We start from the raw sequence: 17,515 nt of genomic DNA on the forward strand, positions 1-17,515 counted from the left end.
CCGCTTCCACCTAGGACAAGGGCAGCAGACACATGGGAACACCACCAGAATCACAGAATTTTAACAGCGCAGGAGGCAGCCATTTGGTCCATCGTGTCTGCACCAGCTCTCCAAATGAGCAATAGGACCTAGTGCCATTGCCCTGCCTTTTCTCTGTAGCCCTGCACATTGTTTCTATTCAAATAATCACCTAATACTCTCTTGAATGCTTCGATTGAACCAGCCTCCACCGCACTTCCAGGCAGTGCATTCCAGACCCGAACCACTCGTTGTGTGAAAAAGTTTTTTCTTGCATTACATTTGCCCCTTTTGCAAATCACTTGAAATCTGTGCCCTTTCATGCTTGATCCTTTTATGAGTGGGAACAGCTTCTCCCTATTTACTCTGTTCAGCCCCCTCATGATTTTGAACATCTCTATCAAATTTCCTCTTAGCTGCCTTCTCTCCAAGGAGAACAGTCCCAACCTTTCCAATCTATCTTCATAACTGAAGTTTCTGATCCCTGGAACCACCAACTGGAAGCCCCCCTCCAAGCCACTCACCATCCTGACTTGGAAATATACCACTGTTCCTTCACTGTCTCTAGGTCAAAACCCTGGAACTCCCTCCCTAATAGCACTGTGGGTGTACCTACACCACACAGACTGCAGCAGTTCAAGAAGGCAGCTCACCACCACTTTTTCGAGGGCAGTTAGGGATGGGCAATAAATGTTGGCCTCGCCAGCGATGCCACATCCTATGAATGAATTAAAATAATATAGATATCCTGATGGCTATTTTTGAAATTAAAAAAATACTGAACAAAGATCCTTAAAATTGCTGCACCTATGTTGTCTGTCACCCCCAAACAAAAGGAGCTGCTTGGCAGTATCGGGAAAACTTACACATTGTTATCCCTAAGGAGCCACTGTTAGCCCTCTTTGGGCTGTACAGGTCAACTTCAAAGAGCTATACAAAGGCCATGTGTGTTTTGTAACCCAGGCTGGCCAACAGGAGTCTGCCCGCCTGCTAAGACAAAGGGCCCCTCAACCTTCCTTTCAATTCTTAATGGTTGAAACATTTAACAATCTTGGGGACCAGATGAGGGATACTCATCTTTTGTCAAAGACAGTGTGGAGAGGTGGGAGACATGTGGTATAGGTCTCTGGTTTGTGGGACCAGTAATATTGCCTTGCTGATCTGAAGAGCTCAGCCTGCTGTTTACCATCTGACTGGCAGCCTCACAGCAAAGGAACTCTGCCCAGGTTGAACAGTTGGCCCCATCTACAATGCTTCTGCTAGAAATTCTGTACCATCACCTACAAGATTGATTCATCTCCTACATTGTGCGTAGTCAAGTTAGAAGAGTGAGGTGATTCATTTTGGCTGGAAGAATATGAAGAGACTGTATAAAATAAGGGGAGAAACCCTAAAGGAGGTGCAGGAACAGAGGGACTTCGATGTATATGTACATAAGTCATTGAAGATGGCAGGGCATGTTGAGAGAGCGGTTAATAAAGCATATAGTATCTTAGGCTTTATTAATAGGGACATTGAATACAAGAGTAAGGAGGTCATGTTGAACTTGTATAAGACACTAGTTAGGCCTCATCTAGATTACTGCATCCAGTTTTGGGCGTCATACTTGAGGAAGGATGTAAAGGCATGCTGGCGTGGGTGTACAGAGGAGATTCACAAGATTGATTCCAGGGATGAATAACTGTAGCTATGAGGACAGATTGGAGAGGTTGGGCCTATTATCCTTGAGGAAAAATGAAGGCTGAGAGGGTTGATAGTGAGAAACTGTTCCCACTCAAGGGAGCATCAAGAACTAGAGAGCATAGATTCAAAATAATTGGCAAAAGGAGTAAAAGTGATGTGAGGAAAAATTTTTTCACCCAGAGGGTGGTGGAGGCAGATCAAGGTATTCAAACAGCAATTGGGTGACTATTTGAAAAGAGAGAATGTGCGAGGTTACGGGGAATAAGGCAGGGGAGGTGGGACTAGGTAAAATGGTCTTTGAGAGCCAGAGCAGACTCGATGGGCCGAATGGTCTCCTTCTGCACTGTAAAGGATTTGAGATTCTGTGAACAACACTGGAAAAGTGAAAAGTCTGTTTTCGGCCCTCTGACCTCCATGAAGGAATACCGCATTGGACATTGATTCTGCACTCTGGAATCCATGTGAAACAATGACCAGAATCATTTGGCTGACGTGCGGATGGTGGAGCCCGCCCGTCAGCGCTTAAAATGCCGCGCAAGCGTCCCGACGTCAGTGCACGGCATCGCGATACTTAGGTCGGCGGGCTGCGATGCAGCGGGACGCACGCCCGCCATTAATTAATGGCCTTGTTAAGGCCATTAACTCACCAATTGACCAGGATTTTGAGGGGTCCGTGCGAACTTCGGGTCGGTGCACGGGCCCAACGGGCAGGCGGGTAAGTGATTTTTTTTTACAAACCTCATCCAGTGGCAGGATGAGGTTTGATATCGGAATTATAAAATTGTAATAAAGTTTTTGTGCATTTCATTAACATGTCCCATCTCGTGGGACATTTTCACATGAGGGGGACATGTTAATGATTTTAAAATTTTTCTATTTTTCATGTTTCACTGCCTTTCAGTGATCTCCCTGAGGCAGCGCGTGAAAGAGCGCACTCTGGCAGTTGGGGAATCCCCCCCCTGCCCAGACAGGAAGTCTGCTTCCCGTCTGGCGGCCCGCCCACTTAAAATGGCGGCGCGGCCTGTTTCGGTGGCGGCAATTGGCTGCCTGCCCACCGCCGAGTCGGTTGGGCCCGCCTGCCCGTCAAGGGCAAAATTCTGCCCAATATCTCTTTTCTCTGTGGCCTCTGCACTTTAAATCTTTCTTTCCTTTATCCTTTTTACTATCTGAAGGTGAGGGGGAATGCGAACCCTCTTTTTGCATTTTGAGTGTTTACAAATAAACTAACCCTTTGAGTTAATTCTATCTCAAGTTTGCTGTGGGGTTATTAATAGAAAATTGGATCGCGCAAAAACCAACGGGTTGGGAAATACGCCACGGCTTATAAAGAGGGAAACAAATCAAAAACACCTTTCTGTTTATGGGTGAGTGGTGAGAGGAGAAATTAGTGCTATTTAAATTAACCCCTCCCTCCTGTCTGTAACAGTATAATCCGTTTTGAATAATATTGTCATGTGACAGCCTCTTCACACTGCTGACACAACATCCTGCTTTGGCATCAGTATTGATTGATGAAGGAAGTACTGTCAATGATGCATTTTATAGGGAAGCTTTCACAGCAGAATGATAGAAACCATATCTTTGCGACCACAAAGTTGGAACATTCCAACTATCATGTGGTTAGACTGAATCCAGAAAAAGTAGTAGCATTGTGGAGATAATTATAGTCTCAGCTGTGTGAAGTAGATCCCTGGGGGCAACTACTTTATCAAAAAATAATGTTGGGGTGCAAGGGTAAATTATAAATGTGAAAGTTCTGACTGGTAATGGACAGGTAACACATCCTTATCTGGCATATTCTAATGCTGTACATCCTTACTGCAGTGTAGCTGGTCCAGTAAGGTACATCATCACTAGGACTCTGTAGTGTAGAGTGAAGCATGCAATTACTGACAAATGATTTTAACATATGAGTGCTGCATGTGAGGAAAGGGAAATGGCTGTAAGTACAGTCATAGATGGGATTTTATTTAGCTTCATTAATAGAAGTACAACTTGAGGTTTTTCCTGTAGTCAGAACAGAAAAAAGGCCATTGCACCATCAAGTTTGTGCTGTTGTTTGTCTTCACTTGAATGAGTTAGTTAATCCCATCCCTGCTCACTCCCATTCTTTTTATTATTCCTCTTTTCCAAGCAATTATCTGATTAATTTTAATATACTTACCTGTTTCGACAAGAGTTTATCACAGAATATTCCACACGGTAGTCACCCACCATGTGACACATCTTTTTTCTAAAATTCTTTTTTGAGAAGCCCTTAAATCTGTGTCCTCTCATTAAGCTTTCACCAATTAGTGGAAGCCTGTCTTTTGCTATCTTGTTCCTTTGTAATCTTGAAGACATAACCTTAAAGGGGGTGCAGGAGCTCAGGGACCTAGGTATACATGTGCATAAGTCATTGAAGATGATAGGACAGGTTGAGAATGCGGTTAATAAATCGTACAGTATCCAGGGCTTTATTAATAGGAGCATAGAGTACAAAAGCAAGGAAGTTATGTTGAACTTGTGTAAGCCTTAGCTGGGGTATTGCGTCCAGTTCTGGACGCCACATTTTAGGAAGAATGTGAAGGCATTACAGAGATGGCAGAAAACATTCACAAGAATGGTACCAGGAATGAGGAACTTCAGTTATGAAGTTAGATTGGAGAAGTTAGGACTGTTTTCCTTGAGAAAAGAAGGCTGAGAGGAGATTTGATAGAGGCATTCAAAATCACGAGGCACCTGGACAGAGTAGATGGGGAGAAACTTGCGAAAGGATCGAGAACAAGAGTGTACAGATTTAAAGTGATTATTAAAAGAAGCAATAGTGATATGAGGAAAAACAATTTCATCAGTGGTTAGGGTTGGAATGCACTGATGGAGGCAGTTCAGTTGAAGCATTCAAAAGGGAATTAGATTGTTATTTGAAAAGAGAATATGTAGGGTTACGGGGAAGGAGGGGGAATGGAACTTGGTTAGTTGCTCATTTGGAAAGCCAGTGCAGACATGATGGGCCAAATGGCCTCCTGCACTGTTACAATTCTATGATTCTGTGATACATTCAACAAGTTCCTCTTCCACTTTATGAACTTGGATGAAGAAAGACTTAACTTCCTCAAATCTTTTTAGTAAATGCAAAATTGTCATTTGTATTAATATGCAAAAATTAGGCACAGCAACCATACAATTGAGGTAGTTTGTCAATTTTACTTTTTCTTTACTTCGCTATCTTCACCTTTCCCTAAAAATACGCTGCAGATCCCATCGACGAAGAACCCAGACGAGGAGGCAGAAAACTGAAGACCAGAGAATACTGAGTGAACCTGCTGTTGAAGAAACCTCTGGAAAAGATGTGACTGAAGATGAAGCCAAGATCAAGGAGGAGCACAAGAGAACAATGGACACAGAAGAACACAGCAAACCAAGCAAGGTTACGATCTTGGAGCTAGGCCAAGGTGACTTCACAGATGATTTGTTTGATCACCATTTTTCAGGTATGTGTTCGAGTATGCTATATAATGATTATTAGTGAATGCACATGAAACTCTCAGCGATGCAGTATGAAATGGAGTAAAGACAGAGTGATTCAGAGCAGTGATGGAGCTACCTGAACAAAGGGTGTAGGTGATTTCAAAGTGCATGCCTGTGTGCATTTTCTTTAGCTCACTTTCCCCACCATCCATTTTGCCTTACAGAAAAGACCTGTGCTAATTTCAACTTTGCTACACTGAATCCTTAAGTACACCTCCCGGAGGAATTAATATGCATAAATGGATAAGCATAATAAATTGAATACCTAAAGGCAACATCATTGCTTTTCCTTCTTCAGTAAAGCTTTTTGCCTGCCAGCATGAAGAATGTCAGCACTGTGGAATAAAACACTTTTCTGCTTTATAAATATCATGACAGCATCTAACATTCCCATGTTGAGTGTAGCACAGGTCATCTGTAAGATACTCTGCTCTTCTCCAATAATACCCTTCATTCCACGCAACAATTCTACTGGACCAGTGTGATTTTTTTTTATTTTCTACAATTTCCAGGAAATTGTGAATTATCAGTAGCTCACAGGCAATCTTGTGTTGTGTCCAGCATTATTAAATCCAGGAATTGGAATTGTATACCTACTCATTTCACTTGGTGCCTAACAACTTGGCAGAAAAAGAGAGAGGCGCATGTTTTAATTCCCATCATTTTGGGTTCAATTTAAATCTAGTCCCAACTCTTCAGGCTCCGAAGAACACGTGATTCATGTTCCTTTCACTGTCGCAGGACACAGAATTTCAAGCTTTGACAAGTTCAGATCCAAAAAATGTAAAAGCTTTAAAGTACAAATGCTATAATGCTGGCCATTTGGTGCATTAGAGAATTCTCAGGTAGTATTTAAATGATTTCCTTTTTAACCTCTCCTCAAAACAAAAAAAATTAGAAATGCCGTTTATATTGCTTGTGGTTAGAAAGATCTCAAAGCATAAGTTGCAGACTGAAAATTGCACACTTCACATTTTTGTCCACCTTGGGGAATGCCACTGTGGAACTTTATTCTCACGTTTTTTTTTTGAAGTAAAACATAAATTGCACATGATGCCTATGGCCTGAAATTCCTGGGATTTACTGGACTTTAATAATGTCATTTCAAACTTTGTCAGATGCCCCAGAGCTCAATGGCATCTGATAAACTATCTTGAAAGTTACGTTCGAAAACATAAGAGGCAGCATTTGCAGCACCCCCGTTGGCATACCAAACAGAACGATTCCTTACTTATTTTTTGTAAGAGAGGTTATTTTAAATTGAATGAGTTCTTGACGGAACAGTTTATAGGTTGTAATGTTTCAAATACTAAATGTACCCTTCACTACAGCAGTTGAAGTCTTTCATCTGTGCATTCTATTAGGCATGATGAGGTGTAATTAAATGCAATGGACCAAAATAACCTACCCTTAATGGGAAAGGTATCCTGACTAAAATACAGTGGAACCTTCATTACCTGCACTCCAGTGTAGAACTGTTATGCAACAAAGATACATAATAATTTCGTTAATTTTTCCCCTCATTTTATGTTTTGTATTTGTCTTCACTGCTGTACATGGGGCATTGCTGTATGATATGTGTAAGACCAAAATCTGAGAACTTCTCATTTGCCAATTTCATTTGGTGAGGAAAGGTTGTGGGGGGGTGGGTGTTACTACATCCCTGCAGCCATTGCCTCAAGCCCCAGGCCTGTTTGATATTGGAGACCACAATTGCCAATCTTCACCTTCTGTTCCAGTTTGAAGTAGGACTGAGGCAAAGCCTCATTTATTTACCATATTATGTAATGAGTAATGATCTTGCATTTATGCTGTTGTCCATGAAAATTGATATCTGCGCTCTTCTCAGTCTGCATGTTATTTTGGTCTCATTGCTTGAGCTTTTGTAAATGTGGCTTAACTGAGGGCATAAATCCTACTGAACATAAACTTGGAACATGCTGCTCAATGGAACACCTGTATTAGAAGTGTTTATTCTGTGGAGCTGAGGGACAGAGGAAGTACAATGTTGCACTAATAATTCCTGAATTGATGAACTTGCATTGAGCCTGCTGAGCAGGTATATTTTGTAGATTGAAAAATGGTGAAAGAATCTAAAGGGTCATTTGTGAAGTCTTCCTGGCGTAACAACTCAGTGTGCATGCCATAATACAGATGTTAATAAGTGAAGTAGCTTAGTTCTCTTCAATAGGGGTTTTCCGTTTCAAATTATTTGGGCAACTACCTTTGCTCTGTTGGTGAATGTTTTATTGTAGATGATTAGAAAATTGTCATACACTAAAAAATTTCCTTTGAAGTTGGATGGTTTCTGTAGATGTCATGTTCTGCAATTTAACATCTCAGTGGATTTTATGGGAAATCCACAGTTGCTCAGCCTTTTTCCTTTCATCTGGAATTTATTTTATGGTCCAGTTTCCAACGGATCCAAGTGAAAGACTTTGCCATGAATGCGCTCATAGCTGTTCTGGAATTTGGTGATTGGAGAAAGCCTCATTGAGAAATGGTGTTCCAGAGGGAATTTGAATGGTAGATTTTTTTTTTATTCATTAACAGAATGTGGGCATCGCTGGCTGGGCCAGCATTTATTGCCCATCCCTAATTGCACTTGAGAAGGTCATGGGGAGCTGCTGCTTTGAACTGCTGCAGCCCCTGTGGTGTAGGTACACCCACAGTGCTGTTAGGAAGGGAGTTCCAGGATTTTGACTCAGCGACAGTTAAGGATCGGCGATATATTTCCAAGTCAGGATGGTGAGTGGCTTGGAGGGAAACTTCCAGGTGGTGGTGTTCCCATCTATGTGCTGCCCTTGTCCTTCTAGATGGTAGTAGTCGTGAGTTTGGAAGGTGCTGTTGAAGCAGCCTTGGTGAATTCCTGCAGTGCATCTTGTAGATGGTACATACTGCTGCTACTGTGGGTCAGTGGTGGAGGGGGTGAATGTTTGTGGACGTGGTGCCAATCAAGCCGGCTGCTTTGTCAGAGTTCTGGCTCTCTGAAAATGGCATCCTTTGAGTGGGAGAAAAGTGCCTTACCAGGCTAATTACCTTTATCTTGCTTAAGACTTCCATATGAACCATTGAGCTGTACAATAGTGTACTTACACCACATAGACTGCAGCAGTTTAAGAAGGCAGCTCATCACCTTCTCAAGGGCAATTATGGATGGGCAATAAATGCCGGCATAGCCAGCGAAGCCCACATCCCTTGAATGAATTTAAAAAACGTTGGTAAGACAAGGAAAAGCTTGCATTTATATGGTGCCTTTCATGACCTCGGGACATCATATTGATCAATGGTAGTACTCTCATCTCTCAGCCAGAAAGCTGTGGGTTCAAGTTCCACTTCAGAGAATTGAGCACAAAATCTAGTCTGACAGTCTAAAATCTAGTTGGGACCTCAGGATGTCCCAAGACGCTTTACCGCCAATGAAGTGCTTTTGAAGTGTAGATATTGTGGTAATGCAGGAAGTGCAGTAGCCAGTTTACGGACAGGAAGCGATGTGATAATAACCAAATAATCTATGTTTTAGTGAATTTGGTTGAGGAGTAAATACTGGCCAGGACTCCAGGCGCCGCCTCTTTTCATTGGCTGAGATCTTTCTTGTCCACCTGGGAGGACAGACAAGGCTTAAGTTTAACATCTCATACAAAAGACGGAAACTTTGACAGTGCAGCGCTCCCTCAGCACTGCACTGGGACATCAGACTAGATTTTGTGTTCAATTTTCTCGAGTGGGACTTGAACCCACAACCTTCTGGCTGAGAGATGAGAGTGCTACCACTGAACAATAACAGACACCTAAGATAAAGTGCTTGGTTCTTCCTTCTCTGTTGAGAGATCTTTTTATGTTTATATCAGTGTACTTTTAATGTCTGTCATTTTGATTGTAAACGGGTATGAAGGCTACCACCAGAAGATCTTAGGTTTGCTTCTTTCTTTTTCTGTGAACAGCTAATGGCAAGCCACTGAAAACATATTCTCGTTCTTCAAAATCCAAAAGTGAAAAGAAGAAGAAACGTGTGGAAACAGACACAACAGCAGCTACCTCAGCTGATGGCACTGAACCATCCAGAGCAGAATCATCCCAAGCAGATTCTCCCTTTGCATCATCAAGTATGCTATCAGACAATTTTGCTGCTGAAGATGAATTTAAACCTAGAGCCAAAGCTACCATGATGTACGTTCTTCCCAAATCGAAAAAGGTGGTGTTCGACAAAGAGCGCATGTCCTGTCAGCAAGCATTCGAGCAGTTTGCCACCAGGAACAAAGTACCAATATGGAGGGAAGCAGAGACGAGCAATGAGGGAGTCACAATGGAGGAGGAGACGAGTGACCGTGAAAGTGTGGATGTCAATTTCGAAACTACTGAAGTACAGGTATAGCAATGAATGGATTTCTTTAATGGATTTATACTGAATTCTTTTCCTATAAGTGGCATCTATAATACCCACAATAATAGCATATATCCAGGCATTGTCAGTAATTAGGAAGATTAAGATCAATTTATGTACTTTTAGCTATAGAAACAGATCTTAAGTGGGAAAGATTATAAGAATATTAGAGAATAAATACCATTTTTGCTTATAGAGGTATGCTGCCAGATAGTAAATAGAAAAATTCCCGTATACAGACAGCAGTTCTGAATATGAAAACAGTGACAAAATTGTATTTTTACAATTAATGTAGTTTTGGAGGTTGAAAATCTTGAAGTGTCACTGTATCAAGCTAAAAACAGTTACCCTGTGCTTCTGTAGCAATTGGATACACTGAAAAGAGTGTGCCTAAGTAAGCCAGTGTGAACAGTCTGTCTTTAAACAGTAATTAATCAGATCAGTCCAAATGATTCGATAAGATTTTAGAGAAAAAAAATCAGGGACAGTGGAGATAACATTGTCTTTAACAAAGTGTTCGAGCACATGGAATTTTCTTTCCTAGCTCTTCGCTGGATCAGATCATTGTGGTTTGGGCTCACAACTAAGAGCAGTGCCGCACTGTTAGATGAGGCTTCCTTCAGCTGTAGGATTGAACTGAGAACCTGTCTGCTCTGCAAGTTCAGATGGACATTGGATAATCCTGTGGTACTATTTAGAAAAACTGTGGGGAAATCTATCTTTGCATAGAGTCAGCAAAGCAGGCAGTCAGGCTCTTGATTCAAACCCTCGTCTGAAGGAGTCCAAAACCAACAGAGCAGCACTCCCTCAGTAGTGAGGTCAAGCCCACAACCCTCTGATCCAAAAGCAAGAGGCCTACCAAATGGGCCAAGCAACAATTCGAGGCTTCCTGTTTATTGATTTGTGCATGCCCTTAAAAATGCCAAAAAATTAAATTCTTTGCCCTTGTTTTTAAGTGCTTCCCCTACCTTTCCTGCACAGCTGCTGTCAAAGTCTTTCACTGAGTCCCACTCTGGACCTCACCCTTTGACCTTTCACATCTGACTCCTTTTCTAAGAAAACACAAATCCTTAAAACTCATCTTTGACTAATCTTTAGATCACCCATCCTGATTCTTGTTTCTTTCAGTGTGTGTGTATATATATATATATATATATATATATATATGTAAAGTGTCTTGGGATATTTGCTATGTGAATAAAAGTTACTTTATATATGTCTCATTTGCAACAGCAAACTGGAGCACAGTTGATGTATGATTCACCTCTTACTGTAGGAGCACAGCTAGGATATACAGGTTCAAAATTATAAGCAGTAATTTTAGGACTGATACCTGAAAATAGTTACACTCTCACACAATTGGCATTGTATAGAATAAATTTCAAGGCAGACTGGTGGGAATAAAACTCACTGGAATCAGTTAAGGAACAAATAAATCTTACAATAGGGGAGTTTAGAATTATTCTGAATGGGTGCGTTAAGATGGCTGAATTGCCTTCCTCATTCATAGTAACCTCATGATTTTTTTTTCTGAAACCTGCTTTAACAAAATATAGGTGCAGTTTTGGGTGTTTCAGAATAAAATTCAAAGATAAATATGTTATCTTTTGAAGTTAGGAAATTAATCTGGTTAGTTTCCTAAATAAGGTTAGCATGCTGTCTATTTTCAGTAATCCCACAATTGGAGAAGAAACAGCTGAATACAAAATTGGCTCAGTGACAGGACGCAAAGGGCAATGGTAGATGACTGGAAAGTTATTTCTAGAGGGGTTCCGCAAGAGTAAGCATTAGGTCCCTTACTATTCATGGTATGTATGTATATACTATATGGTGTATATTTATAACGTATCAGTAATTTAGAATTAAATGCAGGGGGCATGATTAAGTTTGCAGGTGCAAAAATTGGCTGTGTGTTTAATAGTGAGGAAGATAGCTGTAGACTGTGGAGAAGATAGTCAGGTGAGAAGAAAAGTGTCAAATGGAATTCAATCTGGAGAAGTGTGAAGTAATGCATTTGGGAAAAGTGAATAAGGAAAGAGAATACACAATAAATGGTAGGATGGCCCATGCGCTGGGAAAAGCCTGCATTTTATTTTGTACAATGTTCCTTTAAGACCAAAGTGGGCTGGGGTGTATTCTGAAAGAAGGTTAATTGGTTTCCTAATTATGAAATCATTAGGTTCCAAGAAATGTCCATGTGATCTGAGGTTACTGTGGGGATGAACAGCTAAGAATGAAAGAATCTCCAGCAACTAGAAATCTAATTGCAGTGATGTTGTGATTTTTAGCCTGTCTTTGTGGCATACAGTTCAGAACACGTTGAGAATCATGTGAAGAGGAAACAAGCAAGGTTCTCTCTGAATGGAAAGGTTTTCTTGTTTGTCAGTCTTCAAACAGATCCTGGTGTTGAAGCAGGTCTGTTGAGAATAGAGTAGAGACTGTGTTTCTGTATGTTATACAGTTGGAAAGAGCAGAGAACTGAAGGCAGGAAGGACAAGGGATTGTGGATTGGAGAAGACCAGTTGCTGCTGTTTCAATGCTGCCATAGCCTACAAGACCTTTTCAAGGAGTCGGAGAAGGGAGTATCTGGGGGATTCTGTGCCATCAGGAGTGTTGTGATCCAAGTGAGAGACAGTTTATAGATGTTCGCTTTGTCGGTATCAATAATGCCCGGGGACATCAGTAGGAATATGACTGATGGTGAATGTGACTCGAGGACCAAAACAATTGAGTGGAAAGTGAGAGAACCTATATATAACAGAGGCCGAGTTAGAAAGGCTATGAGATTGCATATCATCCCAAATTGTGCAGGAAGTAATGCAAGTGTTGGTAACTGCGTGAGGTGTACCATTGTTATGTTGACTATTTAACGTGAAACTTACCTTTCTGCTTGAAATATCTGATAATTAATGTTAGAATTATGTTGATTTTAGTTGGTTTGTTACAGTAAAAGTTTTAAAAAGTGAAATCTTGTCCAGCAGTTTTCTTTCCATTGGCATTGTGAGAGTTCCTTTTTTTTAAAAAAATGCTAACCGTCTCTATGGGGATGGTCACAATACGAAGGAGCCTTGGAGTAAATATCGCAGATGCCTGAAGGTAGCAGGAAAAGTAGATAAGGTGAAGAAGCCTTGCAGGATACTGTCCTTTATTAGCCAAGGCACAGAGTATAAGAATCATAGAATAGAATGGTTACAGTACAGGAGGTCGTTTGGCCCATCATAATGTTGTTGACCCTTGTGCCTTGTACACCAAGGTCTTGGTCATTAATATATATCAGCAAGAGCAGGGGTCCTTACATTGACCCCAGTCACTCAGCCAATTTCATATCTATGTTGTTATTGTCCCTTTGTTCCGTGAACTCTAACATGAGCCGGGACGATACTCTAGAACTGAATAAAGCTCTGCCGCTGTTCGTCATTCTGCCATTCACACCTCTAATCACACCTTTTGCTTCTTTAATTGTCCCATTATCACACTCTTTGGCCTTCCACCACCAATTCTGTTGACATTTAATCTCTGCTGTGTTTGACCCTATCACAGTCCTACCCTTTTTGTTCTTTGTTCACCATCCCATGCAGCAACTCACAAGGCTCCTTCATTAGTGCCTTATAAACGCACAACCTCTACCACCTAGAAGGATAAGAGCAGCAGATGCATGGGAACACTACTACCTGCAAGTTCCCTTCCAAGCCACACAGTATTCTGATTTACTATATCACCGTTCCTTCACAGTCACTAGGTCAAAATCCTGGAACTCCCTTCCTAACAGCAGTGTGGGTTTACCGACATTACATGGACTGCAGCAGTTCAAGAAAGCACCATGACCTTCTCAAGTTCAATTAAGGATGGGCAACAAATGCTGGCCTAGCCAGCAATGCCCACATTCTGAGAGAGAATATTAAAAAAATTCCCCCTTCTCCCCTGGTTTGCCACCATGATCCCAACCCTGAGCCATTTGGAATGAGGACAGTTGTCGGTTCAGCTACATGTTGACACATGGTGGGAAAACAATTGAGGCCAATTATTGTTAATTTAAGGGCCTATGTAGCTCAAGTTGGCCAGGCCTGTGGGGTAGGCTCAAGGCAGGAGGTGGGAAGGAGGCCAATGAATCACATGAGGCCCCACGCAAATCCCATAAAGGCTGCTGGCTATCCCCTGCAGGAGTTGCCACTCAGGCTCGTGGCCAGGTAGCTGTTGCTTTTTACAACATGAAAATGAAACTTGCCTTCACTTGTCCCTGGCTGTCGTTTTGTTCACTTCAGCAGCTTCCACATTGGCCGCTGGGGCTGTCAATCTGAGTGTCCTGTAGCATCAGGAACCCACCTGTTGTCCCTAGATAGCAAACCCCTCTCCCTAGTCTATAATTGGCTGGAGCATTGAAGATTTTTGCCTAAAGCACACCATGTGGGATCAGGACCTGGAAAAAAACTCCTTAATAGGATAAGGTTGCAACCCTAGATCTAAATTTCCTATGACTGAAGAATATTGTCCTTTCACCTTCCAATGCCATCACTATTGTACCCAACACATATGTTTATAATATGAATAAGTACGTTGGTCAATACCCATGTATGCATAATAAAAACTGAAAATGCTGGAAATTCTCATGTCAGGCAATGCCTGCGGGGAGAGAAGCAGAGTTAACATTTCAGATGATGAACATTCATCAGAACTGTCCTTATGAAATGAAAATGTGTGGTCATTGCTTTTTTGGATGAACTGAACCTGGTGCGTTCTGATGACATCCATAGCCCCACTTGAGCTCCACCTTTATGGTAACTAGTTTATCGAACAGAATAATCCCATGTTTTCAGGGAGTACAAGAGCATTATGGACACCACAGTGCATTGTCTCCTGATTTTAAGTTTTTTTTATAAGGTGTGTAACCCTAGTTAACAAAGTTGTAGCTCTATTTCCTTGCAGACAAGATTTATAGTAATCTAAGTTTTCCCCTGTTTGGAAGCCTAAACTTCAGTGCTTTGTTCAGATGTGTTCATATTAGAAATGTAGTGGAATAAATCTTTCTGACATGTCTGAGTATGGCCTTGGGTAAAAGCAGAAACTGCAATGCAACACCTCTGTTGGTCTGTTGGTTCCTATTTTAAGAATAGTTTGAATTAAGAATTTTTACATTAATATTAATTAATGAAAGTATTTAGGGATGTTTTAAACCAATAACCTTGGTAACTAATACTTACATGAAGTAACAATGTTGAAGAGAGTTGGATAGTTATACTACCAGTTAATGTAGCTGCCATAATAGCTGAATGACTAAATGCATGGCCTAGTATGGCAGCAACCAGGAAAGTCCCAGGAACAATTACTGACATGGAAGGAGTCAATTGGTGTCTAGTAAGGTATTTGAGAGTTTTGGTTTTAGTCCCCCACTTTCTGTTCAGTAAAATGTATTGAAAAATGTACGTGTGGGCATTGAGTAAAGACAGGGCAAAGCTTCAATGTAATCATTCTCAGTCAAAATAGCATGCAGCACTGTCTAGGTTCACGTGAAAGCTATGCATCCGTACAAGGCAGAGACTGAACAACATAGTCCTGTGGTTCTATGTGGCTCATTACCATATTACTTAATTAACCACTGGACAGAAATCCAAGCTTTTTAAATTGCTTCATGTCCCATAATATTTCAGTCTAATTTTAGGTGGTGTTTTTCAGTTGCCCCCAGTTTATCCAAAGTTGAAGAAGGAGATCACAAAGAGTCGACGCCATCCCTTCAGCAAGCCACCAGCTAGATCTCCACTGTCCGTTGTCAAGTTGGAAGCATCCAGTGATGAGGGTGAGTGAATTATTTCTAGTTCTCTTCCAAGGAAATAGGAACTTCAACACGTGCTTTCTAACATGCAGTACTCTATTAGAAGGTGTTGCTGCGAAACTGAAGCTTGGATTCTGTTTTTAATTGAAAATCAAAGGTAAACAGCCATGGGCCATTGTGTAAGACACAACTAAGGTGAATTCACTAAAAGAAAAGCAAGGTAAATTGGGAAGCAATGATTAAATGACCATCAGATTGATAAAGATTGAGATAGAGTAGGTAGCTGTGTGAGGAATCCCAATTTCAATATAACAACTTCTAGTTACGTAAGACATGTAACGCAGAGGCACTTTATGGAGCAAGGAGAAAAGATAGCTAGTAATAGGTAGAAGGCAGAAAGAAATGCTGAGTCATAGAAAGGAAGAACTTGTATTTTATATAGCACTTTTCTCATCTTCAGGACATCTCATTGTTTCACAGTCAATTAGTTACTTTTGAAATGCACATGCTGTTGCTTTGTAGATAAATGCAACCTGCCCCGGGGTCCCCAGCATCACAGATGCCAGTCTTTAGCCAATTCAGTTCACTCCATTTGATACCAAGAAACGGCTGAAGGCACTGGATACTGCAAAGGCTACGGGCCCTGACAATATTCTGGCAACAGCACTGAAGACTTGTGCTCCAGAACTTGCCGCGCTCCTAGCCAAGCAGCTCCAGTACAGCTACAACACTGGCATCTACCCGGCAATATAGAAAATTTCCCATTTATGCACTGTACACAAAAGCAGGACACATCCAACCCAACCAATTACCACCCCCATCAGTCTATTCTCGATCATCAAGAAAGTGATGGAAGGGGCCATCAACAGTGACGCCCAGCTTGGGTTTCGCCAGGGTCACTCAGCTCCTGACTTATTACAGCCTTGGTTCAAACGTGGACAAAAGAACTGAACTCCAGAGGTGAGGTGAGAGTGACTGGCCTTAAGACCATAAGACGTAGGAGCAAAATTAGGCCATTTGGCCTGTCGAGTCCACTCTGCCATTCACTGAGATCATGGCTGATCTGATAATCCTCAACTCCACTTTCCTGCCTTTTCCCCATGACCCTTGATTCCCTTACTGATTAAAAATCTGTCTATCTCAGTCTTGAATATACTTAACGACCCAGTCTCTACAGCCCTCTGCGGTAAAGAATTCCGCAGATTGACTACCCTCTGAGAGAAGAAATTCCTCCTCATCTCTGTTTTAAGTGGCGCTCCCTTACTCTGAGATTTTTCCCTCTGGCCCTAGACTCTCCCACAAGGGGAAACCACCTCTCAGCATCTACCCTGTCAAGCCCCCTAAGAATCTTATATGTTTCAATAAGGTCGCTTCTCATTTTTCTAAACTGAGTACAGGCTCAACCTCTCATAAGAAAATCCCTCCATCCCCGGGACCTCGTGAACCTCCGCTGGACTGCCTCCAATGCCAGTATATATTTCGTTAGATAAGGGCACCAAAACTGTTCACAGTATTCTAGGTGTGGTCTAACTAGTTCCTTGTATAGTTTTAGCAAGTCTTCCCTATTTTTATACTCCATTCCGTTTGAAATAAAGGCCAACATGCCATTTGCCTTACCTATTACCAGTGTATGCGAACTTTTTGGGATTCATGCATGAGGACCCCTAAATCCCTCTGCTGCAGCTTTCTTCAGTCTTTCTCCATTTAAATAATATTCAGCTCCTCTTCTTGCCAAAGTGCATAACCTCACACTTTCCCACATTATATTCCATCTGCCACGTTTTTGCCCACTCACTTAACCTGTCTATATCCCACTGCAGACTCTTTGTGTCATCCTCACCACTTGCCTTCCCACCTATTTTTGTGTCATCTGCAAACTTGGCGATAGTACATCCATTTCCCTCATCTAAGTCATTGACACCAAGGCAGCATTTGACTTGAGAGTGGCATCAGGGAGTCCTAGCAAAACTGGAGTCAATGGGAATCAGGGGCAAAATGCTCCGCTGTTTGGAATCCTACCTAGCACAAAGGAAGATGGTTGTGGTTTTTGGAGGTCAGTCATCTCAGTTCCAGGGCATCACTGTAGGAGTTCATCAGGGCCAACCATCTCCACCTGTTTCATCAACGACCTTCCTTCCAGCATAAGGTCAGAA

The 17,515-nt window shown here is 41.7% G+C and overlaps 1 protein-coding gene across 3 annotated transcripts in view; it reads left to right on the forward strand.

Annotated features, from left to right (window-relative positions):
* kdm4b (lysine (K)-specific demethylase 4B) overlaps window positions 1–17,515 on the forward strand; it is a 579,874-nt gene that overhangs the window by 412,951 nt on the left and 149,408 nt on the right. For all 3 annotated transcript variants that reach the window (XM_078555676.1, XM_078555678.1, XM_078555677.1), the window contains 3 exons: window positions 4,939–5,174; window positions 9,156–9,580; window positions 15,266–15,386. In XM_078555676.1, the coding sequence (XP_078411802.1) occupies window positions 4,939–5,174; window positions 9,156–9,580; window positions 15,266–15,386 (782 nt within the window). The remainder of the gene's footprint in view (window positions 1–4,938; window positions 5,175–9,155; window positions 9,581–15,265; window positions 15,387–17,515) is intronic.

The sequence above is a fragment of the Cetorhinus maximus genome, chromosome 13 (genome assembly GCF_964194155.1).
Source record: "Cetorhinus maximus chromosome 13, sCetMax3.hap1.1, whole genome shotgun sequence".
NCBI lineage: Eukaryota > Metazoa > Chordata > Chondrichthyes > Lamniformes > Cetorhinidae > Cetorhinus > Cetorhinus maximus.